Source organism: Musa acuminata, chromosome BXJ1-3 (genome assembly GCF_036884655.1).
Source record: "Musa acuminata AAA Group cultivar baxijiao chromosome BXJ1-3, Cavendish_Baxijiao_AAA, whole genome shotgun sequence".
Taxonomy (NCBI): Eukaryota; Viridiplantae; Streptophyta; class Magnoliopsida; order Zingiberales; family Musaceae; genus Musa; species Musa acuminata.
This window is the reverse complement of record NC_088329.1, coordinates 4,538,346-4,558,731: the sequence shown is the minus strand read 5'-3', so window position 1 is coordinate 4,558,731 and position 20,386 is coordinate 4,538,346. Positions and strand designations below refer to the sequence as shown.

The window sequence follows — 20,386 nt, the reverse complement described above, 5'->3', positions numbered from 1 at the left end:
CCTAAAACCTACCACACTTGAAATCCAAACCTGTGGTCTTTCTTACATGCGAAACACAAGAAAGAATGGCTAAGGATAGGGCATCTCTCGTCGGACTGCTCCTCGTTGTCGTTCTTGCGTTTGCTCCGGTCATCGTGAGCCACATCGGATGCTTCGATGACTGCATGAAGGTCTGCCAAGAGTCTCCCACCGAGTGCATCAAGATCTGCAGCCTCACCTGCGTTCGTCTCAATGGTGGCGGACGATAAATGAAGCTTCCAACAGTCTACAATTGCAGGTGCAGCTGGGAATCAATGGCTCATTGTGACGTCAACAGTCCAATTTTTTTTCCTTTAGTTGTTTCTTTTTGTTCGATCTATTCAATGTAGAAGGCGATGATGATGAAGACGCATTTATATATCATTTTCACCTGTACGGGTTTTGAGTATCGAGATGGAAGCAGGGGTGGTCAACGTGAGATGGTCAGCCTCGACTTCCTTCGTCAAACCCACAAGAATATTTGCCTACATAGATCAAAGGCAAGAAGGGTTCAAACAAAGTTTGCTTCTTGCACACCAAGAAACCGGAGAACTCAGATGGTTAAGCCTTTTTTGTGATGCAGCACCTTTCGTACCCGCTTCTGCGACTCCGTCTCACCACGATTAAGCACTGGGCCCACATGAAGCCGCTGATTACGAGGCGGGTAGTACAACGAGTTACGTCTGATGGTGGCACGATAAGTTCCTTTTTTATAGGAAAGTTTATGCGTAAGTGCTTACGCACGCGATAAATCAGATTTCAATGCCAGTTCTGCCCACGTTTCCACGTGGCCGCACATGACTGGCGTATCTTCTCCGTCTTTGTGGGACCCATGTAGGGCTGCTGTGGATGGGTTACTCAATTAAAAGTACACTCCGAAAACGTGCACCTGTGACCGAAGCAGGCGCGTTGACCGACCCACCGGAAAGACCCAAGAGTCTAGCAGGTGATCTCAGCCGTTCACTGAAGACAACCTCAGATCGTACGGCTTCAAATGGCTCCACGTTCGCTAAATTTGACTTCTACTTTATGGAATGGCGGCGGCAGCGGTCGTTGGTCTTTCTGTGGTTTCTAAAATTGCCCAATTCTCCATATTATTAACATCGACAACAACGATATATATGTGTAATTAACAGAGAATAGCGAGACTATTTTAGACCTTTAGTAGGCTATATAAACAAGCAAACTGAGCGCAAAGACTACGGTTGCGCTTCGTCTTCGATCCGTTCCTGGTTCTCGATCGACAAAATAGTGTTCGATGGATGTCTCCGAGAAGTCTCGCCGGCCCCTCGTCCCCGGCTACCTCTACTCCTCGGCCTCCAGACCCCTCGGTCTGGAGCGGATGATCTCGGGGAGCAGCCGCATCTCCCAGGCAGGGAATGGTGGCGCTTCGATGGTCGCCCAAGCGCCGAGCGAACCCGGGAAGATCGAGCTGTACTCGCCTATGTACTACGCCGTCTGCACCTTCGGCGGAATAGCCAGCTGCGGCCCCACCCACACGGCCGTCACCCCGCTCGATGTCGTCAAGTGTAACATGCAGGTGAGCCCCAATCCCTGTTCGTTGGTGGCTTTCGGATCTTGGGTATCGCAGTACCGGAATCCTCTGTTTTCAGGCATTTAGCAAGATGGCTTTGATGTTTTCTATCAGATCGACCCAGCGAAGTATAAGAGCATCACCTCAGGGTTTGGTGTGCTGCTCAAAGAACAAGGTGTCAGGGGATTCTTCAGAGGCTGGGTGCCGACTCTGCTCGGATACAGCGCCCAGGGAGCATGCAAGTACGGGTTCTACGAGTTCTTCAAGAAGTACTACTCTGACATCGCCGGACCTGAATACGCCGCCAAGTACAAGACTCTGATCTACCTTGCCGGCTCTGCTTCTGCCGAGGTGATTGCCGATGTAGCCCTCTGCCCCTTCGAGGCCGTGAAGGTGCGAGTCCAGACGCAGCCAGGATTTGCTCGGGGTTTGAGTGACGGATTGCCCAAGTTCGTCAGATCTGAGGGTGCTCTGGGGTATGGTTTTCTTCTCTTTGTGGCAGCTTGCCGATAACATGTTTGATCCTTTGCTTAACGATTGTGATGCTTTGAAATGCAGATTGTACAAAGGATTGGTCCCACTTTGGGGGCGTCAGATTCCCTGTAAGTGCAACTTTCTTTATTGTGGTTTTCTTGTTCACAAACTTCACATGCAGAACAATTGGACATCAGAAAAATATTACTTCTTTGCAGACTCTTGTGTTCCATGCATCAGCAAAATGATTTCATCACAATCATTCCAACCGATGTCATTAGTAATAATCTCGTTAGTATGGTCTTTCTGTAAACCTTTTATCTTTTTTCTTGTTCTCTTGGCTGGTTTTCCCAGTGTCATCATCAAGATTTGATGTGTGCATATGGTAAGTGTTCCTCTAACACATGAAGTTTGCACATCAATGAAGCTTTTCCACTGTGCTATTGAAGTTTTCTTACGAGAAAGCAACAATTATATATTGAGAAGGAAAACATAAGAAAAGAACTCATTGCGAGCTAAACAATTTGCTTTATTGGTTATCTTTTGCTAAAAATCTCCATATGCAAACCCGACCCAACCTATTTCTCGTGTACTTTCTGCTTTTATTGGTTATCTTTCGTTGAATTCACCTTGTTCTTGCATTCTCTTAAAGTGTGATCTTATGTCGCTCAAAGAAAAATCTTCCCTCTGCTTTGGACCTTCAAGAAAAGTTTGATTGAAGTCGCAATTCTGATCTGTGCTTATATTTCATTTCTCGTAAAATCTCAGTATCACTCTCAGAAATCCAGTTTATTGAGTCACGCATGACTTCCATACCACTTTTATTTATCATTCTTTGATGATATCAGTATTCATTTCTTCGCCACTCTGCTTTCTTTGGTTATCTCTTCTCATGTTGCCTTCTAGAGTTGAGAAGTTGAAGATGGCATCTGCTGTTACATGACATTCTTTTCTCATAGGTTATGTGCAGTATCCTTGTGGTGTAAGATCACAAGTTGTTCTTTATTTCTATCAATTGAATTATGAACAATTATCCAATGATGAACTATTAAAGCTATGTTCTTTGTTGCTTTGTATTAACTTCTGCTATCAAACCATTTGATGACCCCAATGTAATTGGCTGCGTGTAGTTCAAGTTCTGCAAAATACCGAGTTACGTAGCACCTACACATGAAACTTATATGGCTATATCCACTTTGTTTATGCAGATACTATGATGAAATTTGCTTCCTTTGAGAACACCGTTGAAATGATCTACAAATACTCAATTCCAACGCCGAAGGAGCAGTGCAGTCGATCACTTCAGGTGGGGGTGAGCATTGTTGGCGGCTACATTGCCGGTGTCTTCTGCGCCATCGTCTCTCATCCCGCTGACAATCTCGTCTCCTTCCTCAACAACGCCAAAGGCGCCACTGTTACTGATGTAAGCCTTTGTGTAGCAGCTTCTTAACTCCTCTAATCTCATCTCTCTCTCTCTCTCTCTCTCTCTCTCTCTCTCTTCTCACAGAGTACAACTCTATGATGTTGAATTAGGCTGTGAAGAGACTTGGACTGTGGGGGCTTTGTACGAGGGGGCTTCCCCTTCGAATTGTCATGGTTGGTACTCTAACTGGTGCACAGTGGGGAATATATGATTCTTGCAAAGTGATGGCTGGCCTGTAAGCATCTCCTGCCATGTTTCTTTGCTTTTAACTTCTCTTTTTACTACCTAATTCTTTGAGATTTATTAATGCTTCTCTTCACAGGCCAACGACTGGTTCAGTTGCTGCTGCTGTTCCTTCTACTGCTTGATTGCGAGGCTTCTGCCAATGAAGACACCAATTCTGGGTTGGAGTACCCCATTGCCTGCGTATTTTTCTTTATAGACGATTGGCTTTGATCCCTTCCCTTGGGTGTGAGCCACTCATCAAACAGTATAGATAACACCTTCAGCATGTCAGTCTAATTATCTTCAACACATGTGTTTGTGATCTATTATTCTTTTTCTCCAAAATGAACTCTATTCTTCTCTTTCCATTATATATATACAAATCATTTGTTTCCATTTCTTTTGTATGATTGCTCACTCTTGGTTAACTTCACTCTTTCTTGTAACAAAATTAGCCACAGTAACTTTCTCTATGATCGATTACTCCTATCCACTATATATATACAAATCTCCTATCCACAGTAACTTCACTGTTTCCATTTCTTTTGTATGATTGCTCACTCTTTCCATTATATATATACAAATCTCCTGTTAGTTTGTTGACAATATAAGAGTGTCAGGTAAGACTGTAAGGTACTGAAAACTTCCTAATAAATGGAAAATAAAAAAAGACTTGATAAGGAATAGCCCACTCACCGACCATCAAAATCAATAGTTTCAAGAAAATAAGATGTTTGTTGCATCAAATCATTCAGAAACTTGATGTGCGAGACGTGTAGTTTAGGTAAAGATAAACAAATACGGAAGTTGAATTATGTTCGGTGGATGTGGCTACAATTTGGATACAGCTCGCTATCCACATTTGTTGATCGTATGTTTGTGTTACACTGAATTGATATAATATACGTTTAACGGTATATTAGAATTGTAATTCTTAAATAATATGATATATTTTGAATGATGTTTTCTTGGCACTCTACTTGGAAACAAAGTGCATCTTTCCTTCTCATTGATCATCATTTCTCTATGAATTCTCCATCATTATGCTCTTCAATCTTGCGATCGTTTCTCGATTTCATGATTCTAAATTTCTCGTTGACTCTGTGAATCTAATCGCTATTTCACTCTATTATTTGTCTGTGTGGATAGGAGTAATCGATCATAGAGAAATGGATGTTCTTCTACGTAGTATTATTTAGTAGACACAGTCAGAAACCTAGCAGAGATATTACTGCACTTGGTTGCAATGAATGCCACCTGTTTACATGTATGTCACGAGGGACATGAGCAATCTGGATCGTCCATATCAACTACCTCTCTAAATCCAGCCTCGAATCTGATCCAATTTCTAGAAGTGAAAGCTGCCGTTCATCCACACAAATTAAATTTCCATGATTTAGCTGGTGGACACGACAGCAAATCCAACACACAACTGCTAACATTGATGGTAATGCAAAATACTGCAGATAGAGGATGCTAAGAGTTATCGCCAGACTTTGTATAGTCTCAAAGTCTCTCTCTCTAAGTCTCAGGTTGGTAGGGATAACAAGTGAATAGCGTGAATGCACGTCAGAAGAGAAAACATGGAGGATAAGTACTGCTACCAACAACAAAGGTTGAAACTAACCTCCTCTCCCGTATTTATAACACCCTCCGCCGCTTCTCAAGTCCGACCACCACGACCACTTCCTTTGCTGCTTCCTCAGCAAAGACCGCAGGATGGAGGTGGAGAGGGTGCAGGCCATCGCGTCCCTGAGCGTGGCCACCAACGACATACCGCCGGAGTTCGTGAGGTCGGAGCACGAGCAGCCGGGTATCACCACGTACCGCGGCCTGGTCCCGGAGATCCCGGTGATCGACCTCGAAGACGGGGACGAAGGCCGGGTGACGCGCGCCATCGCGGAGGCCAGCCAGGAGTGGGGCATCTTCCAGCTGGTGAACCACGGCATCCCCGGGGAGGTGATCCGGGCGCTGCAGCGCGTGGGCAGGGAGTTCTTCGAGCTGCCACCGGAGGAGAAGGAGAAGTACGCGGCGGCGCCGGGGAGCCTCCAGGGCTACGGAACCAAGCTGCAGAAGGACTTGGAAGGCAAGAAGGCGTGGGTGGACTTCCTCTTCCACAACATCTGGCCGCCGACGCAAGTCGACCACCGCGCATGGCCGGAGAATCCGGTGGATTACAGGTGCCCGCTCCTTCCTCTCCTTGCACGACACTACGCTTGGTCCAATATTGTCTATATATACTGTTCTGTCGCTTATCTCATGCAGCACTTATATGTGTCACCAGCACTTGTATGGTCTCTCTCTTCTGCCTATACGACACTACCTTTCGTTCCTCTTTCTAGAACTGTTTACTTTGATGTATTATAAATTTACAACCCAATTTCTTAAATCTTTTTAGATCTCTAATAATACTTTCGATATTTTTGTTAGAAGTAAAATCTTTAATTATGAGGAAGTGTGAGGACTCTAATTTTTGCGTGTACTTTATAGATATAATATTTCAAGTAGACTCTCTCTTTAATATAATATTAAAAATATTTTATCTAATTCAACAAAAGTCAATTATTTGTTTAAAGTTGATAGAAATAGATTAATCTTGGCATAATTAATTATTAAGAGAAAAATTCTTTTAAACACCAAATCAAAATCATTATCTCTATGTATATTTCTTAGAATTTAGATCTAAGACCCTTCCCTATCTCCTGTCTTCATGTTAAATTTGAATATATATATATATATATATATATATATATATATATATATATATATATATATATATATATATATATATATGTATATATAATCATTTCAGTGGTAATATTTGTCTTAAACGCCATTCCTGTGGTGGGTAGTGACATGTCACGAGGAACTCAGGTTTCGTCTTGTCCTCTCACATTAAGTATTCATCCACTTCCATCACATTAAATTATGTCAAGGAGAGTTCATCTAACCTAATTATTTCAGGAAGGCAAATGAGGAGTACGCCAAACATTTGGTGGGATTGGTGGAGAAGATGTTGGTAAGCCTGTCCAAGGGACTGGGGCTGGAGGCCGACGTCCTCAAGCACGCCGTGGGAGGGGACGACTTGGAGTTCCTCCTCAAGATCAACTACTACCCGCCGTGCCCGAGACCCGACCTCGCCCTCGGCGTGGTGGCTCACACCGACATGTCCGCCATCACCATCCTGATCCCCAACGACGTCCCCGGCCTCCAGGTCTTCAAGGACGACCACTGGTTCGACGCCAAGTACGTCCCCGACGCCATCATCGTCCACGTCGGGGACCAGATCGAGGTATGCAGACCTCAAACTATGCTTCCTCATCAATTTCATGTGCTGATGACGAGTGGTTGCAGAAACTGAGCAACGGCAGGTACAAGAGCGTGCTGCACCGGACGACGGTGAACAAGGAGAAGGCGAGGATGTCGTGGCCTGTGTTCTGCTCCCCGCCGGGCGAGACGGTCATTGGGCCTCTGCCGCAGCTCGTCAGCGACGAACAGCCCGCTCAGTACAAGACGAAGAAGTACAAGGACTATGCTTTCTGCAAGCTGAACAAGCTTCCGCAGTGAGGTCGCACCGGGTTCTTCTTGCATGAGGGTATTGCTGTACTTTGCCTTATGTGTGGGTCCCTTTTAAGCTCATATAGTGGTCTCTGTCCACTTCGAGTTGGCATAACTCTGTTGGAGCAGAAGGTGGAGCCCGCTCCATCCTTCTTATCTAATAAATGAATATTTGGATGTAAGCCATCAACGGGAAAATAAATCTTTAGTTTTAGTACCTTTTCCGTAGTGTCCCTTTTAAGCTCATTATTTTTTTCCCATTGTATATATATATATATATATATATATATATATATATATATATATATATATATATATAGTAATTTATAATGGAAAAAAATAAATTTTTAGAAATAACTTGTAAAATAATTGAATAATTATAAATAATAAATCATGCGTGTTTTTACATCTGAATTGATATAATCCCATAAATTACCAACAAAAACAGCAAAATATTAATTTTTTTAAATCATATTTATAAAAAAATAAAGGTTTGGTATAAAATTAACTATTTATAAAACTTGACTTACTTCTAGAGTAATTTAAACAGCTTTACTTAAAATTACAATGTTGGTCTATATTTATTGTCGATCTGCACTAAATGTTTGGTTTGTAAATATATATATGCTTTATGTTGAAAATGAATATTCCTTAAAATTTCAATTATAATTTTATTTCTAAAAACTACTGCATATTTTCATCATACAAATGTCAAAATCAAAGTCGACTCCTTCAAAACGGTATTTTCTCCAATTAAGTTATAAAAAACAATACCCAATTTTTTCCCAGGCAATTGGGTTTAACATATATTTAACTGTAATATATTTGGTTCGGAATTAAATGGATCTGATTGTTTTGGGCATTTACGTGATGATCCGACTCTCAATCCATCGAGCTTAATTTCTTCCCCAAGCCCAGCCCAAATGACATTCAACCCCATAAACAACAGCATTCGGAATCAAATTAAAATATGTGGGACTCAAATCAACAGCCTATCGATAAACAACTTCAATTGTAAATACATGACGAAAATGTCTTCTCCAATGAGTTCCCGTCTCCCTTCATGGAGCGAAAGGCCACCGCACAGGTCTAGGAAAGCAGCCTACGCACTGGGCGTGGAGTCCGTGGCAAATCTTTGTAGAGGTCAAACGAGAGATTGTTGATGGATAAAGCAGGTTAGTGACAGTGATTGGGATTTGGCGAAGGGGCCTCGTGTTGGAACTCGGAGCAAGAGAAAGGTGCAAATGAAGGAAGCAAAGTGGCAGTGAGCCCCCCACCACAAAAAAGAGCCTGATGGCCTCGTCATCTTCATCATCATCATCCCCATAAAGATAGATGTGATACCGAAGAATTTAAAGGGAATGGAATTTAGCTCGAGAGAAAAGCCAGTGGCTGAGGACTACCCAAAAGGCTTCACCTGAAGCCGGAAGGAATAAGGAATAATACCAACATTTGTGCCTTCGAAGCACACACTATCAGTAATGGCAACACCCTTTTTTTGTTCTTGGATCAGAACTGATATGATGAATCCAGTGTCACTAATATTCGATGCACTTGGAACCTGCGAGATTAAGTGTATCTGACATGACGGGCCCAATAGTGACAAGATTTGTCGCATCGATCGCATGCAGTGCTGTCATTCATATATTTAGCAGGACAGTAATGTGTTGTGTTGCTGCATCATGGAAGGGCTAAACTAATGCTGGTTGCATGGGAATTAGAGGCTGGCCTGCCTCGGCAGTCCGGTAATCCTATTTATTGCCTGTTTTGGCTTTTCTTGTTCCCTTTACTAATGAGGTGGGTCAGCGAGCTCTGAGACCCTCTGCATGAGGACGGGGAATCTCTGTCATCCATCACGTTCCAAGGATTCCTCCTTCGAGGCAGAGCGTGAAAGAAACCACCAACCTTCTGTTCTACTCCTGATCTCTTGCCCTCGCGCTCACGTTTCTTGTCAATATATTGCTGATCCATTCCTCCTTTTTGGAGTCTGACAGGGACGCCATTGCCTGCTTCATGATCCCTTTGACCAACGTAGAGTAAGTAGCTCCGTTGTCACGCTGTTACTAGCACTACTTGCTACCTTCGTTGAGGTGCTTTAAATGGCCATGGACTCAGCAGTAGGAATTTGGGAAAAGAGCTCATTTAAGCATCACTTGAAAGGTGACTCCCAGACTGTACACAGACATCAGCTCTCGACACACTGAACTGATGAGAAGCAGCTAAAAAACAAGCTTAGATGAAAAGAAAATGGAGAAAAATGGTACTTAGTTGAATGAAGCTAATTATGGGGAGACAATAGAAGAGAGGGGGATGAAGTGGGTTAACAAGACGGTGGAGAAGGTGGCATCAGGTGGAACCCTAAGTCCATCTTATCTAATGCTAAGCGAGGTCTCGTCGATGGGGACGTCGGCTCATCTGGTTGCCACCCACGCTTGCTGCTGCTGCTGCTACTGGAACACCCGTCCAGCGACACCCCGAAGAGCTTGGGCCTCGTGCTGCTACTCTCTCCGTTGCAATTCCCGCTGTTGTGGTGGTGGTGGTTCTTCGGGGACTGTTCCAGATGGGGAGACGGCGGCGATGGTTCTTCGACAATTGTGAGAGAGCTACTGGACGTGGTGCTGCCAGATTTGAGGCCGGTCCTCCGCTGGTTATAGGCGGAGGAGAGGAGGAAGTTGGCGGAGGCCACGGCCGCGGAGCTGGGAGCGACGGGGCGGACGTGGTTCTGCACGAAGTAGATGATGTCGTTGTAGAGCTGGCGCATATGGGCGAGCTCCGACAGTAGCGCCGCGTTGCTCCGGCGCAGCCTCTCGTTCTCCTCCACCAATGCGGCCACCATTACCGGTTCTTTTCCTCCTCCTCCCCTCATGGTGGTATCTATATCGTTACCACTGACAATGCTGCTGTCCCCGAGGACGAGGAGGCGTGGAGACGGGGCGTCGCGCCAATGGGGACCGGCAAGCTGGTGCTCGTCGAAATGATGGTGGTGGTAGAGAGGGAAGAGAGGAGGAGACGAAGGCAACGGTAACGAGGAGGAAACGGAGGCAGACTTACGACGATGGATCTCACACAGTAAGTGCTTCTCCCCCTTCCTAAAGAACTCGTTCGCGAACTCCCATCTCTCGGGCACAACCTTGCGAAACCCCTGCACAGCATCAACGCAAGGCCAGTCAGTGCAGGCAAGCATTTGGAAGACAAGACGCAGGTGCGCGAGGGAGCAAGAAGCACGCACGTAGGTGTTGAGTTGGCGAACGAAGCTGGAGAAGTTGTTGTGCTTGAAGTAGTTGGGGAGGATGTCGCGGGCGAACTCCGGGGGCCGCCACACTACGAAGGTGGAGACGCGGTCGTCGCCCCAGGAGACGATGTGATCGGTGGCGGGGTCGTCCACCAACTGATAGGTCTTGGTCAGGAAAGGCGCCGGCACAGGTTTGTGCGCCTCCGCCGCCCCTGCACCGCCGCCTGCCCCCTCCCAGCACCCGATCTCCATGATAGCTTCGGACAAGAGACGAGAGTGTGAAGATGAGGGTATTTTAGGAGGGAGGAAGGGAGGGAGCATGTGAGGTGAGCGAGTGCGTGTGAAGTCGTCTGATAGTGGGTTTTGTTGTTTACTTGGTGGCCTCGGCTACTGTGTAAAAGGAGGGAATATGTGTCTGTCCGTCTCGGAAAAAGAGAGAGAAGGGGAGGGAAAGGAAAGGAAAGGAAAGGAAGAGAAGACGGAAGTTTAAGTTTCAGCCTTCAAGATAAACCCGTGACCATCCTCTCTCTCCCCTTCCTCGTGGCTTGCTTGCTTTCTCTGTGAATCTTTTTATGGTGGTGGTGTGGGTTTTGGACTGTGGTGTGGCATTGCAGGTCGGAGGTGTCTCTGGCGGTCCTCTGCCCTGCACTCTGCACTGCTCTTATACTGGGATTTTGAATCCGATGCTGGCCGGGCCGCGCACGCACTTAACGCAAGCAGCAGCAGCAGCAAAGCCGAGGGGGAGGGGTTGACGGTGCTCTGACTCACTTCCTTTTCCTGGCGTTTCTATTCTCATGTGTACGTGTTATCATGCTCACAACCATCGTCTCAGCAACTGGGGATGCTCTTCAATTGCTAGCTGTTGGATTTTTTGATTGAATGAACAGAAGAAAAGATTCCCCGGTAGGTTGGAGTGTCATTGAATTTATATGAATCAAAATCCACATCCACCTCGATCCATCCATCGTATGGCCATTTTTGATAACACTGTTCCTCCCATCGTAAACGACGCCAAGTGTATGAAGGAGTCAATGTGTATGTGTACGTCCCATGACTTTATCCTACCTCACGGCCGGGGTGTGGCATGCACCGCCACAGGTTGACCCCGCAACGCCCCGTCGCCATCGTGAAGCTTTAATGCTGTGTGTGTGTCTCGCCACAGCGGAGACTGCATGCGAATCCCATCATTCTCCTTTCCGCTCGCAGCAAAGCTCGGATTCATCGGACTAGGCAACGGGCCACAAAAGCTGCCATGACGCCATTTCACTCCCTATCTCTTTCGTTGTCTCGTGATGGCTCCAATTTGCCGTTCATCGCGCTCCTCCCTCCTCCCTCCTCGTTCCGGGCTAAAAGCTTCGCCTCCTGGCCCGCTCGCCTCCTGCATCAGGTGATGGGGATCGTCGTGAGCAAAAGCTGCGGGAATTCCAAGGGGATAAGTCGCACTGCGAACCATTCTCACCTGCTTTACTGATCCACAGGACGGTCTGTAAGGATGTATGGGTGTCATCACATCGCTGATTCAATTGCTGCATGCAACTTTTACTTTTCTCGTCTGTCCTTCCTCCTCCCCCGCCTTTAATGATGACTGTAAGCCTTAATGACTGTGCAGCTACAGAGACAAAGCAATGGCTCCGGATTGCTGTGAGAGATCGCAGGATCGTATACTGAGATAGCAAATGGAAGAAAATGATGCTCAATGTGACTTCATTGTCCTGCTTCAATGCTGGTCGAATGCCATGGCGATGGACTCAGTCATGGAGGACATAACAAGACTTATTCTCCGCTGGTATATATGCATCCTTCGCCATGTTTCCATGATCATGCTGTATATATTTTGAGAGACAATGCCTTTTTTCTTCCGGAAAAATTCTTAGAAACAATAGATGAGAGGTTATATAGTGTATAATCCTACAGCATACTCTTCGAAGCAATGTCCTCATGACGCAGCACTGGAATGAAGGAAATGCTGATCTATATACATATATATAGCTGGTTATAGTAGTTCTCTTGCATCTTCTTTATTCTTGTAGAACTTTTTTGGCCATTGTTTTGCCATTTTTGTCCTCCTGTTGCATTTGAACATTCTCCTGCAGAGTATATATCTACATACCTTGTTGATTTCCATGTGTCCTTTAGAAGGAGAGCCTCAGTAAGCCTCTCATCATGTATCATTGGATCTGATATCAGCCTCGCCTTCTGCTGCCACGTCTCTCACTCTTTTACAGATAACTATTTGTCTACTTGTGTAGTCCAACCTTTCCACGAAAGGCACAAAGCCACAAGCATGTGTTTGCTCATATACTATTTCGACTTTTTAACCTTTACATAAATTTCTATTGCCTTTTGCTTTATTGATGGTAACGGCGGTCTACAAAATTCATGTGTGAGATTGGTTAAGCAACGGAACAAGTTAGATTGTCGAATTCAATCTATATATATGTAATTGATAGAAGAATATTCTATGCACAAGCTTGTTCTCCCTCGCGTGTGATTGCTCTCAACAATCTTAAGGACCCTAAAAATAGAGCTGAGCTCCCCAGTTGCAGCAACAGTACGTGAGTTACTCCATTCCAAATGTAGAGAGAGAGAGAGAGAGAGAGAGAGAGAGCAGATGCATACAAAAGGGCCCTCGGAAGTAATAAACTAGCGACAACAGAGGGTGCTAAAGAGGAGTGTTCAGGGCTTAGTTTATTGGTTATGTGCTTCCATGGGAGATGGACGTGGAAGGAATCCCACCAAAGCAATCTTTTTCTTACCTTGCGTTAGATTTGGAGTGGCTCTTCAAAGGTTCTCCTCTCTGTCGTCTTCCTCCACTCGCGCTTGTCCCTTCTCTACCCTCCACTGCCGCGGGCGAGAAACACAAGACCTGCAGCATCTTCTTTTTTTTCCCCTACTGTTTCCATGGCTTCTTTGCTATTGGACTACTACCAGAGGAGGAACCCAACGGTGCGCTGGGCGTCGTCGCTCCAAGATGTGGGCGCCAGTGCAAGGCAAAGTGGAGAGAGAGAAAGAGGACAGACGGGAGTGTCACGAGAAGGTGGTGCTCGGTTGGCACCGCGATCGTCTGCTTGATGTTGTTCTACTGACACACAAATTGTTCAGATTGGCCATGTCGAATACTCTACATGTACAGATTAGAAGTAGGGGAAAGCAGCATCATTTTGTAGCGTCCTTCTCTTTGACCCTGACACTGCGCTTCTTCCAAGAAACTTGATGAAAACTGCAGAAGGATTGACTTGCTACTGTGACCAAGAATGTCTGTGTCCGAGCACAAATCATATCATCACAACCTATCATTGACGATGAAGAAAAACTTCCAAAGTATGATGAGATTGCATGAATAGTAGAATGAGATAATATATACCACGGTTGACTCTAAATGCCTTTCAATTATTCTGAGAAGTGTCAGTAGAGGCTCAAGTAAATGGCATCTGAAGATTTCAAATCTTTAGCCGAGTGGTGTACGAGTGGAAAAGCCATTAAAGCAAGAGACAAAGTAGAAGCAATTCACGAAAGCAGCACAGGGAAACACATCTGCAGGATTCCATGACAGAATGATGCCAAAGAAGGACGCAGGGAATCATTTGGCCAACTGTTGAGGCTGATGCATATCGATCTGAGTCCTGTTACCTGACACCGCCAAAAGTTCCTCTCATTTCCCCGCCATGCTTTAGAATCTAGGGGTAGTCAAACGACTGTAGCGCTACACCGTGGCTCAGAGAGGAGAGCGAAGAAGAGAACAAAGGGAAGAAGAGGCGAGGACGGTGCAGTCTGATGCCGAGAGGACGCAAAAGGCTGTCCCCATCACGTGCTGCTCGTCTTCTTTTCATCTTCTCTTCTTTTCATTCTGCCACGCAGCGGAGATGGTCATGATTCCCATGTTGGTAGATGGAGGTGATACAGAACCTGGTGTCCCCTCATCATCCCAACCATCATTGCTGCGGCATGCAATGTGGAACTCAAACTCCAATCAGTGTTCGCAAAGAAGACTAGGAGAAGTCAATATGCTCATCATCCTGTGGGGATCATCATCAGGAATTAACAGCATGCATATTTTAAGTTGCATCAATGTTTATGTTCCTTTGACTAAGAATTTTACGTCAATAATATCAAAACAAGTATGACCTGCTAATCTTTTCCTTTTTCTTTTTCGTCTTAAGCTTCTTGAATCCATGAATGCGTTCTCTCTGAAGGCTACGTTTTGAACAGAACAAGAAATACTTTGGATTCTTTAGATGAACATGAAGATTCATGACACCGAACTTCTTCAAACACTTGGATGAGCGAGATTTACTGATGGTTCTCTTAGCAGAACACATATCAGAACAACATATGCATGGTTGCTGGCTGTAAAAAGCTGCAATCGCCATGGCTTATCAGTTCCTTTTCATCATTAGAACGGCTATGAGTGCTTCTCCTCTTTAGAAATCGAGATGTGCTAGGAGAACCATGCTGCCCGAAGTGTCGAGGGCTCCCTACATGGTGTTGAACTCAGATACAATCCCTCTGTAGGGAAAGGTTTCCGACATAATCCCTCTGATACCATCTCGAGGTGAGTAATGCAAGATTGAAGGTGAGTGAGTCTGACTTGAAGATTGTACTTGTGACTACCTTTTCTAGTCGATGACTCCTTCCGTGAGTGGTTAGAGAGACAAGACTTGGAACATAAGGTAATTTATTGGTTGGGTCGATGATGTGGCTTCCATGTGTCCAATTCTAGTAGAGAGCGAATATTCCTCATATCACAAGATTATTTATTATTTTTGTTATTTAACTTTACTGGTAAAGATCTTGAAGTTAATGGTAAGATTTTATAATCAAATCATTTCTACCTCATTTACCTTAGATTCTCATGCAGCTAGCATGCATATTATGATCTACGAGGCACTTTCCAAGCCCAACGAGGCTTTGAGATGGCCTTCTATTACCTGTTGTCTAATTGGAGTTAGGATTCATTTAGGGAGTTCGAACTGATATTTGTTCATCGTATTTAGAAACAAACAATATAATGTTTTTGAGGTTTTAAATATAATTTTTTTACCATGGTTTATTATTATGAAAACTACATAAATATAATTATATGTTGACATAATATAATTATGGTTATAAGATCACTAAGAAAATTCATGATTCTTGAATGGCCTAAGAATACCTCGAGACGGTATTGATTTGAAGATTGCTAATTAAATATAATGTAGAAGTTCAATATCTTATATATTTCTCATCCTTCGTTATATTTTTCTATGAATTTCAATCCTATCACATACTGATCTATCTACCAATATGATCTTAGAACTCGAAAAAAATATGTATCGTATATTTTTTAAAAGAAAAGGAAAAGGAAACTTAGAAGTCAAGTGTTAAGTCACTCCAAAGATTAGGAAACTTAGGTCAAATTAAAGTGAAGACAAATAATACTAGATGGATGGATTGATGGGATATAAAGAGAAATAAACTTTTGTATATGAACAAATACTAGTATGTCATAACACAGAGCGAAATTAAATTGAATTACAATCAAATAGTATATCAAGTTTACGTGGAAAATCCCTCCAACGTGAAGGGTAAAAATCATGAGGCAAACTAAAGATAATCCATTATAAGAATAATGAATATACAAATCTCAGTTTTTTGCTCAAAACCCAAACAACAATCTCAAGAGAATAACTATGATACAATGATTACGTTACTGTGTATAATATTCAAATTCTCCCCAAGTAATCATAGTAAAAATTTACTATAGATCTGATCTAATCTAAGATAAGAACACTACCTAGATGATTGAGAATAATTTCTCTACGTTATCCTTATTTTTTTTCCTTCTTTTTTCTTATTTTTCTGTCCTTTTCTCTTAATTTTTGGAATCACGTAGCTGCTGCATAAATTTGTCTCGTTGCTGTAGTTTTCCTCCCTAAAAAATTGCAGCCACCATACCCCCCTAATTTAGATCTAGGGTTAGGAGAAATAGGGGTGAGCTATTAAAGCTCTCTATGGGCTAAACCTGTATGCTGTCAGTCCAATATGGATGGATAGATAACCCAAAATTATGGGAAGACATAGACAAATTGAAATGAGAACAAAAGATAACCAGAAGACAAACATTTCATATGTGCAAATAAGGAGGAGATGTTGGAGAAAAAGTTTGTACGAGATAATTTGAGATAGGACAAATGAGTCCAACTTATAAGAAAGTTTTGGCTTGCAACTTGATCAATTTAGCTCATGTATATGGTAACTTTGATTGCTCATGAGTTAGCCTATAGAATAAAAGGAGTTATGTATTCATGATATTAAGATATAATTAGTCATCTTTGTTAGAGAAGAAAGAAGAGATTTGATAGAGGAATGGTATGGTTTATTGTATTGAAGAGAAAGATTACAACGTACAATAAAGATTAGTTCTCTCTTTTATTAGAGAATATTCTGCATAATTGTTTTGATCTAAAAATCAAGATTATGGTAGTTACACTCACTATCCATACTGAAACTATAAATTTGCTTTTAACATCTCTTCTTAATTTATAATTTTGATATGCTTTTTGAACTTCTTAAGTTTCTCAAATGCGACTATTTTGGCAAGAAAATATGTAGATTTATCATTTGAATTGATGAATTTCAAAACCATCTTATCTTTGTTCACCAAGTCTCTCTAATAAAGTAATAACAAAATTCAATATGCTTTGACCTTTTATGAAAAGAGAGGATTTTTTGTCACGATAATTGAGGACATATCGTCACAATAGATAGTTGTTGGTTGCACTTGAAGCTGCTGTAAATATGAGTATTCTTCTCATCCAATTAGCTCACATGTTACGTATATAGCTGCAATATATTCAGCTTCGGTAGATAACCAATTAATTTATTATCTTCTTCTTTTTAATATTTGATGCCTTGCTTTTTTGTTTCTTTCAAGATATCTTAAATTTTTTTTAATTGTTACATAATGTAGTTTAATAGGATCACTCATGAATCTTGAAATCAAACTCAACATGTAGAATATCATGTCTTGTATTTATAAGATAAATCAAGGAACTAACTAGGCTTCTAAAAAGTATTAGAATCAACCTTTGCAGTACCATCATTTTGGGTGGATTTTCGTTTAAAGTTTAAAGTCATGGGAGTGGATACTGATTTGCATTTGTTCATTTAAAGCTTTTTCAAGAGATTATCTATATACTTCTTTTGAGAAATGAAAATCTCACCCTTGGATTACTTCACTTGAATTCCAATAAGATGTTGTATTACTCTACAATCTATCATTTCAAATTCTTTTATTATGTTTTGCTTCAAGTTCTGCACTAACTTCATATATGTGCTCTTGTAAACATAAAGATACCCAATAAGAAAGTTAGAAGCACCAGCATTCCTTACAAAAGCGATGGTTCACTTGGGCTTCTTTGAAAACCACTTTTGCAAAAATAAGAATCAATCTTATTGTTCCAAACTGTTGGAGTTTATTTTAGGTTATAAAGGGCTCTGAAGAGTTTATAGACCCTGTCTTGTTTACTTTTTAACTCCATAGCCTTGAGGTTACTCTACATACAATTAATTTTTTGATATTACCATTAAGAAATGTTGACTTCACATGAAGTTGGAACACTTTCAACTCTAACTTAGCTACTAACGTAAAAACTATTTTTAGGGATCGTACTAACAATCATCATATATTTTTAAATTTCATTGACACGAAATATCAGTTAGTAGATATTTTTACTAAATCATTAAGTGAGAAATAATTTAATTTTATTAGAAGAGAATTAGATATATTAAATCTTTCAAATACATAATTAAAGACCTTTTATTATTTGTTCTCATATAATTATTTTTTTTACTAAAGAAGAGATTTATCTAAATAAATCATGGTTTTCACTTAACTTCTTGGTATTCATAATTTGAGATTTTTTTTGAATTAAGACCTTCTACTATTTGATCTCCTATTATTTTTTTCTTTTTGCTAATGACTAAGAAGGATATTTATCTAAATGAATCATGATATTTTGATATTAATCAAAATCATTTATTATTTAATCTCTTATGATTATTTCATTTTGCTAATGACTAAGAAGAAGATTAATCTAAATGAATTATGATCTTTCGGTATTCATGACTTAATATTTTTTTTTGTATGAGTCAAGATCTTTTACTATTTGATCTCTTATGATTCTTTCTTTTTGCTAATGACTAAAAGGGAGATTTATTCAAATGAATCATGATATTTTGATATTCATGATTTGATATTTCTTTTATATGAATCAAGACATTTTATTATTTGATCTCCTATGATTTTTTTGTTAATAATTAAAAAAATATTTATCCAAATGTATCATGATCTTTCAGTATTTACAACTTGAAATTTATTTTGTATAACTATTTTATACTTATAACTTGTATACTCCATCTTATTGATGACAAAGGAAAAGAAGTAACTCATATTTTTATTGATGATGAAATGGGAGAAGTAGCTATTCATACTTAGATTATGTTGAATAAGGAAACTTATGATACTTTTATAACTTTTTATTACTAGTGACTCATGCCTAACTTTTGTTAATTATTTTTTGAAACTTGATTAAATATTTGGGCTTATAATGATAATATCATGATCGAATTTATCTCAAATTGAATTCAAGAGTATCATTAAAAAACTATTATTTTAAATTCAAGTTCATCATATTTTTAAGATATATATAGATAAGAGGAGTCTTGTTAAGACCCATCATCAATTACCTCTCGATGTCCATAACTTAAACTTATCTTCGATGACATAATATTGAGATCTTTCATATGTAATGATATTAAAGTAATTTTTATTTTTATACAATTAAAACATGAATATGAAGGGGGACAAGTAGTATCATGATACTATGATATTACTCTATTCTTTTTGCCAATAACGAAGGGAGAAAAATAGTAACTCATGTTTTTCTGTTAATAAAGGGAGAGAAGTATATTTTTTGTTAATCAAGTAGAAGAAGTGGTGACTCATGCATAAACAAGAAGAATCATCATGACTTTCTTATGATTTTTTGTTATGCAAATAGTTAATTTATAGTTATATTTTAATTAACATTATACATTGGTAATTATTAAAGTTTGAAACTTAAAATGATTATAACTTGAAATTTAAAACTTAGATTGAACATTTATTTATGGGCTTGAATGATTGACTCATAATATTGACAAGATCAAATTTCTTTCAATTTGAATTTAGTATGCGCATTTAAAATAATGTATAATCATTTAAATTCAAGTTTATCATAATCTTTCAAAATGATATATAAATAGGGAGAGCCTGGTTAAAACTTCGTCGTTAATTAGTCATTATTATAAAAAAGGAGATTGTTGAATCTCATATTTTCATAATGAGATCAATTGATGAATTTATAGACTAATATACTTTTGAGATAAGTGACATAAGAAACACTTCGATTACGGACTCAAACTATCAAAGGGCAAATTATTGAAGTAGGAGAATCGAGTGTTGTGCCGAGAAAAGTATCATGTCAAAAATTAGACGTTAAGTTGGAGGATTGATCGACGAGCTAACAATTAGACTTCGTGCTATAAGTTCGGGCATCGTGTTGGAATGATTAGGCATTATGCCAAAAGATCAAATATCATGGGAAAATCGAATACTAATAGATCGGACGATATACTGAATGAAAGGATGATGTAGCAGAGTTTGAACGAAATATCGAAAGATCATATGACATACTGAAATGGCATACAATATGCTGAAAACTTTGTAATTATGTTAGATATGTGGTTGGAGTGTTAAAATCTTGATCAAGGTCTTTCTTAGTCAATTGAGTTGGTTTTAGATCGAAACTATTCCATCTTATCAAGGAACTTATTGGGCTTGAACCAGGGATGAATTGGGTTTGTTAGAAGGCCAAATCAATAACTTAAAGTAGACTTAGGC

The 20,386-nt window shown here is 40.8% G+C and overlaps 3 protein-coding genes across 4 annotated transcripts; 2 read left to right on the top strand and 1 right to left on the bottom strand.

Annotated features, from left to right (window-relative positions):
* Positions 1 to 1,206: 1,206 nt before the first annotated feature.
* Positions 1,207 to 4,070, top strand: LOC103977542 (mitochondrial phosphate carrier protein 3, mitochondrial). Of its 2 annotated transcripts, XM_009393090.3 has the most exons (6): positions 1,208 to 1,558; positions 1,667 to 2,028; positions 2,111 to 2,154; positions 3,235 to 3,449; positions 3,560 to 3,684; positions 3,772 to 4,070. In XM_009393090.3, exons 1-6 carry the CDS (start codon positions 1,277 to 1,279, stop codon positions 3,815 to 3,817), a joined length of 1,074 nt encoding a protein of 357 aa, XP_009391365.2. In that variant the 5' UTR covers positions 1,208 to 1,276; the 3' UTR covers positions 3,818 to 4,070. The 2 variants fall into 2 exon arrangements, with proteins under 2 accessions (XP_064975007.1, XP_009391365.2); XM_065118935.1 differs by lacking the exon at positions 3,560 to 3,684 and having other exon boundaries at positions 1,207 to 1,558.
* Positions 4,071 to 5,334: 1,264 nt separating this feature from the next.
* LOC135618038 (flavonol synthase 1-like) lies at positions 5,335 to 7,449 on the top strand. The gene is made up of 3 exons (XM_065118940.1): positions 5,335 to 5,854; positions 6,639 to 6,966; positions 7,029 to 7,449. Exons 1-3 carry the CDS (start codon positions 5,394 to 5,396, stop codon positions 7,239 to 7,241), a joined length of 1,002 nt encoding a protein of 333 aa, XP_064975012.1. The 5' UTR covers positions 5,335 to 5,393; the 3' UTR covers positions 7,242 to 7,449.
* A 2,020-nt stretch (positions 7,450 to 9,469) lies between these two features.
* On the bottom strand, positions 9,470 to 10,974 carry LOC135618021 (heat stress transcription factor B-4c-like). The gene is made up of 2 exons (XM_065118923.1): positions 10,462 to 10,974; positions 9,470 to 10,374 (listed from the first exon to the last, which is right to left on the bottom strand). Exons 1-2 carry the CDS (start codon positions 10,783 to 10,785, stop codon positions 9,553 to 9,555), a joined length of 1,146 nt encoding a protein of 381 aa, XP_064974995.1. The 5' UTR covers positions 10,786 to 10,974; the 3' UTR covers positions 9,470 to 9,552.
* Positions 10,975 to 20,386: the final 9,412 nt, after the last annotated feature.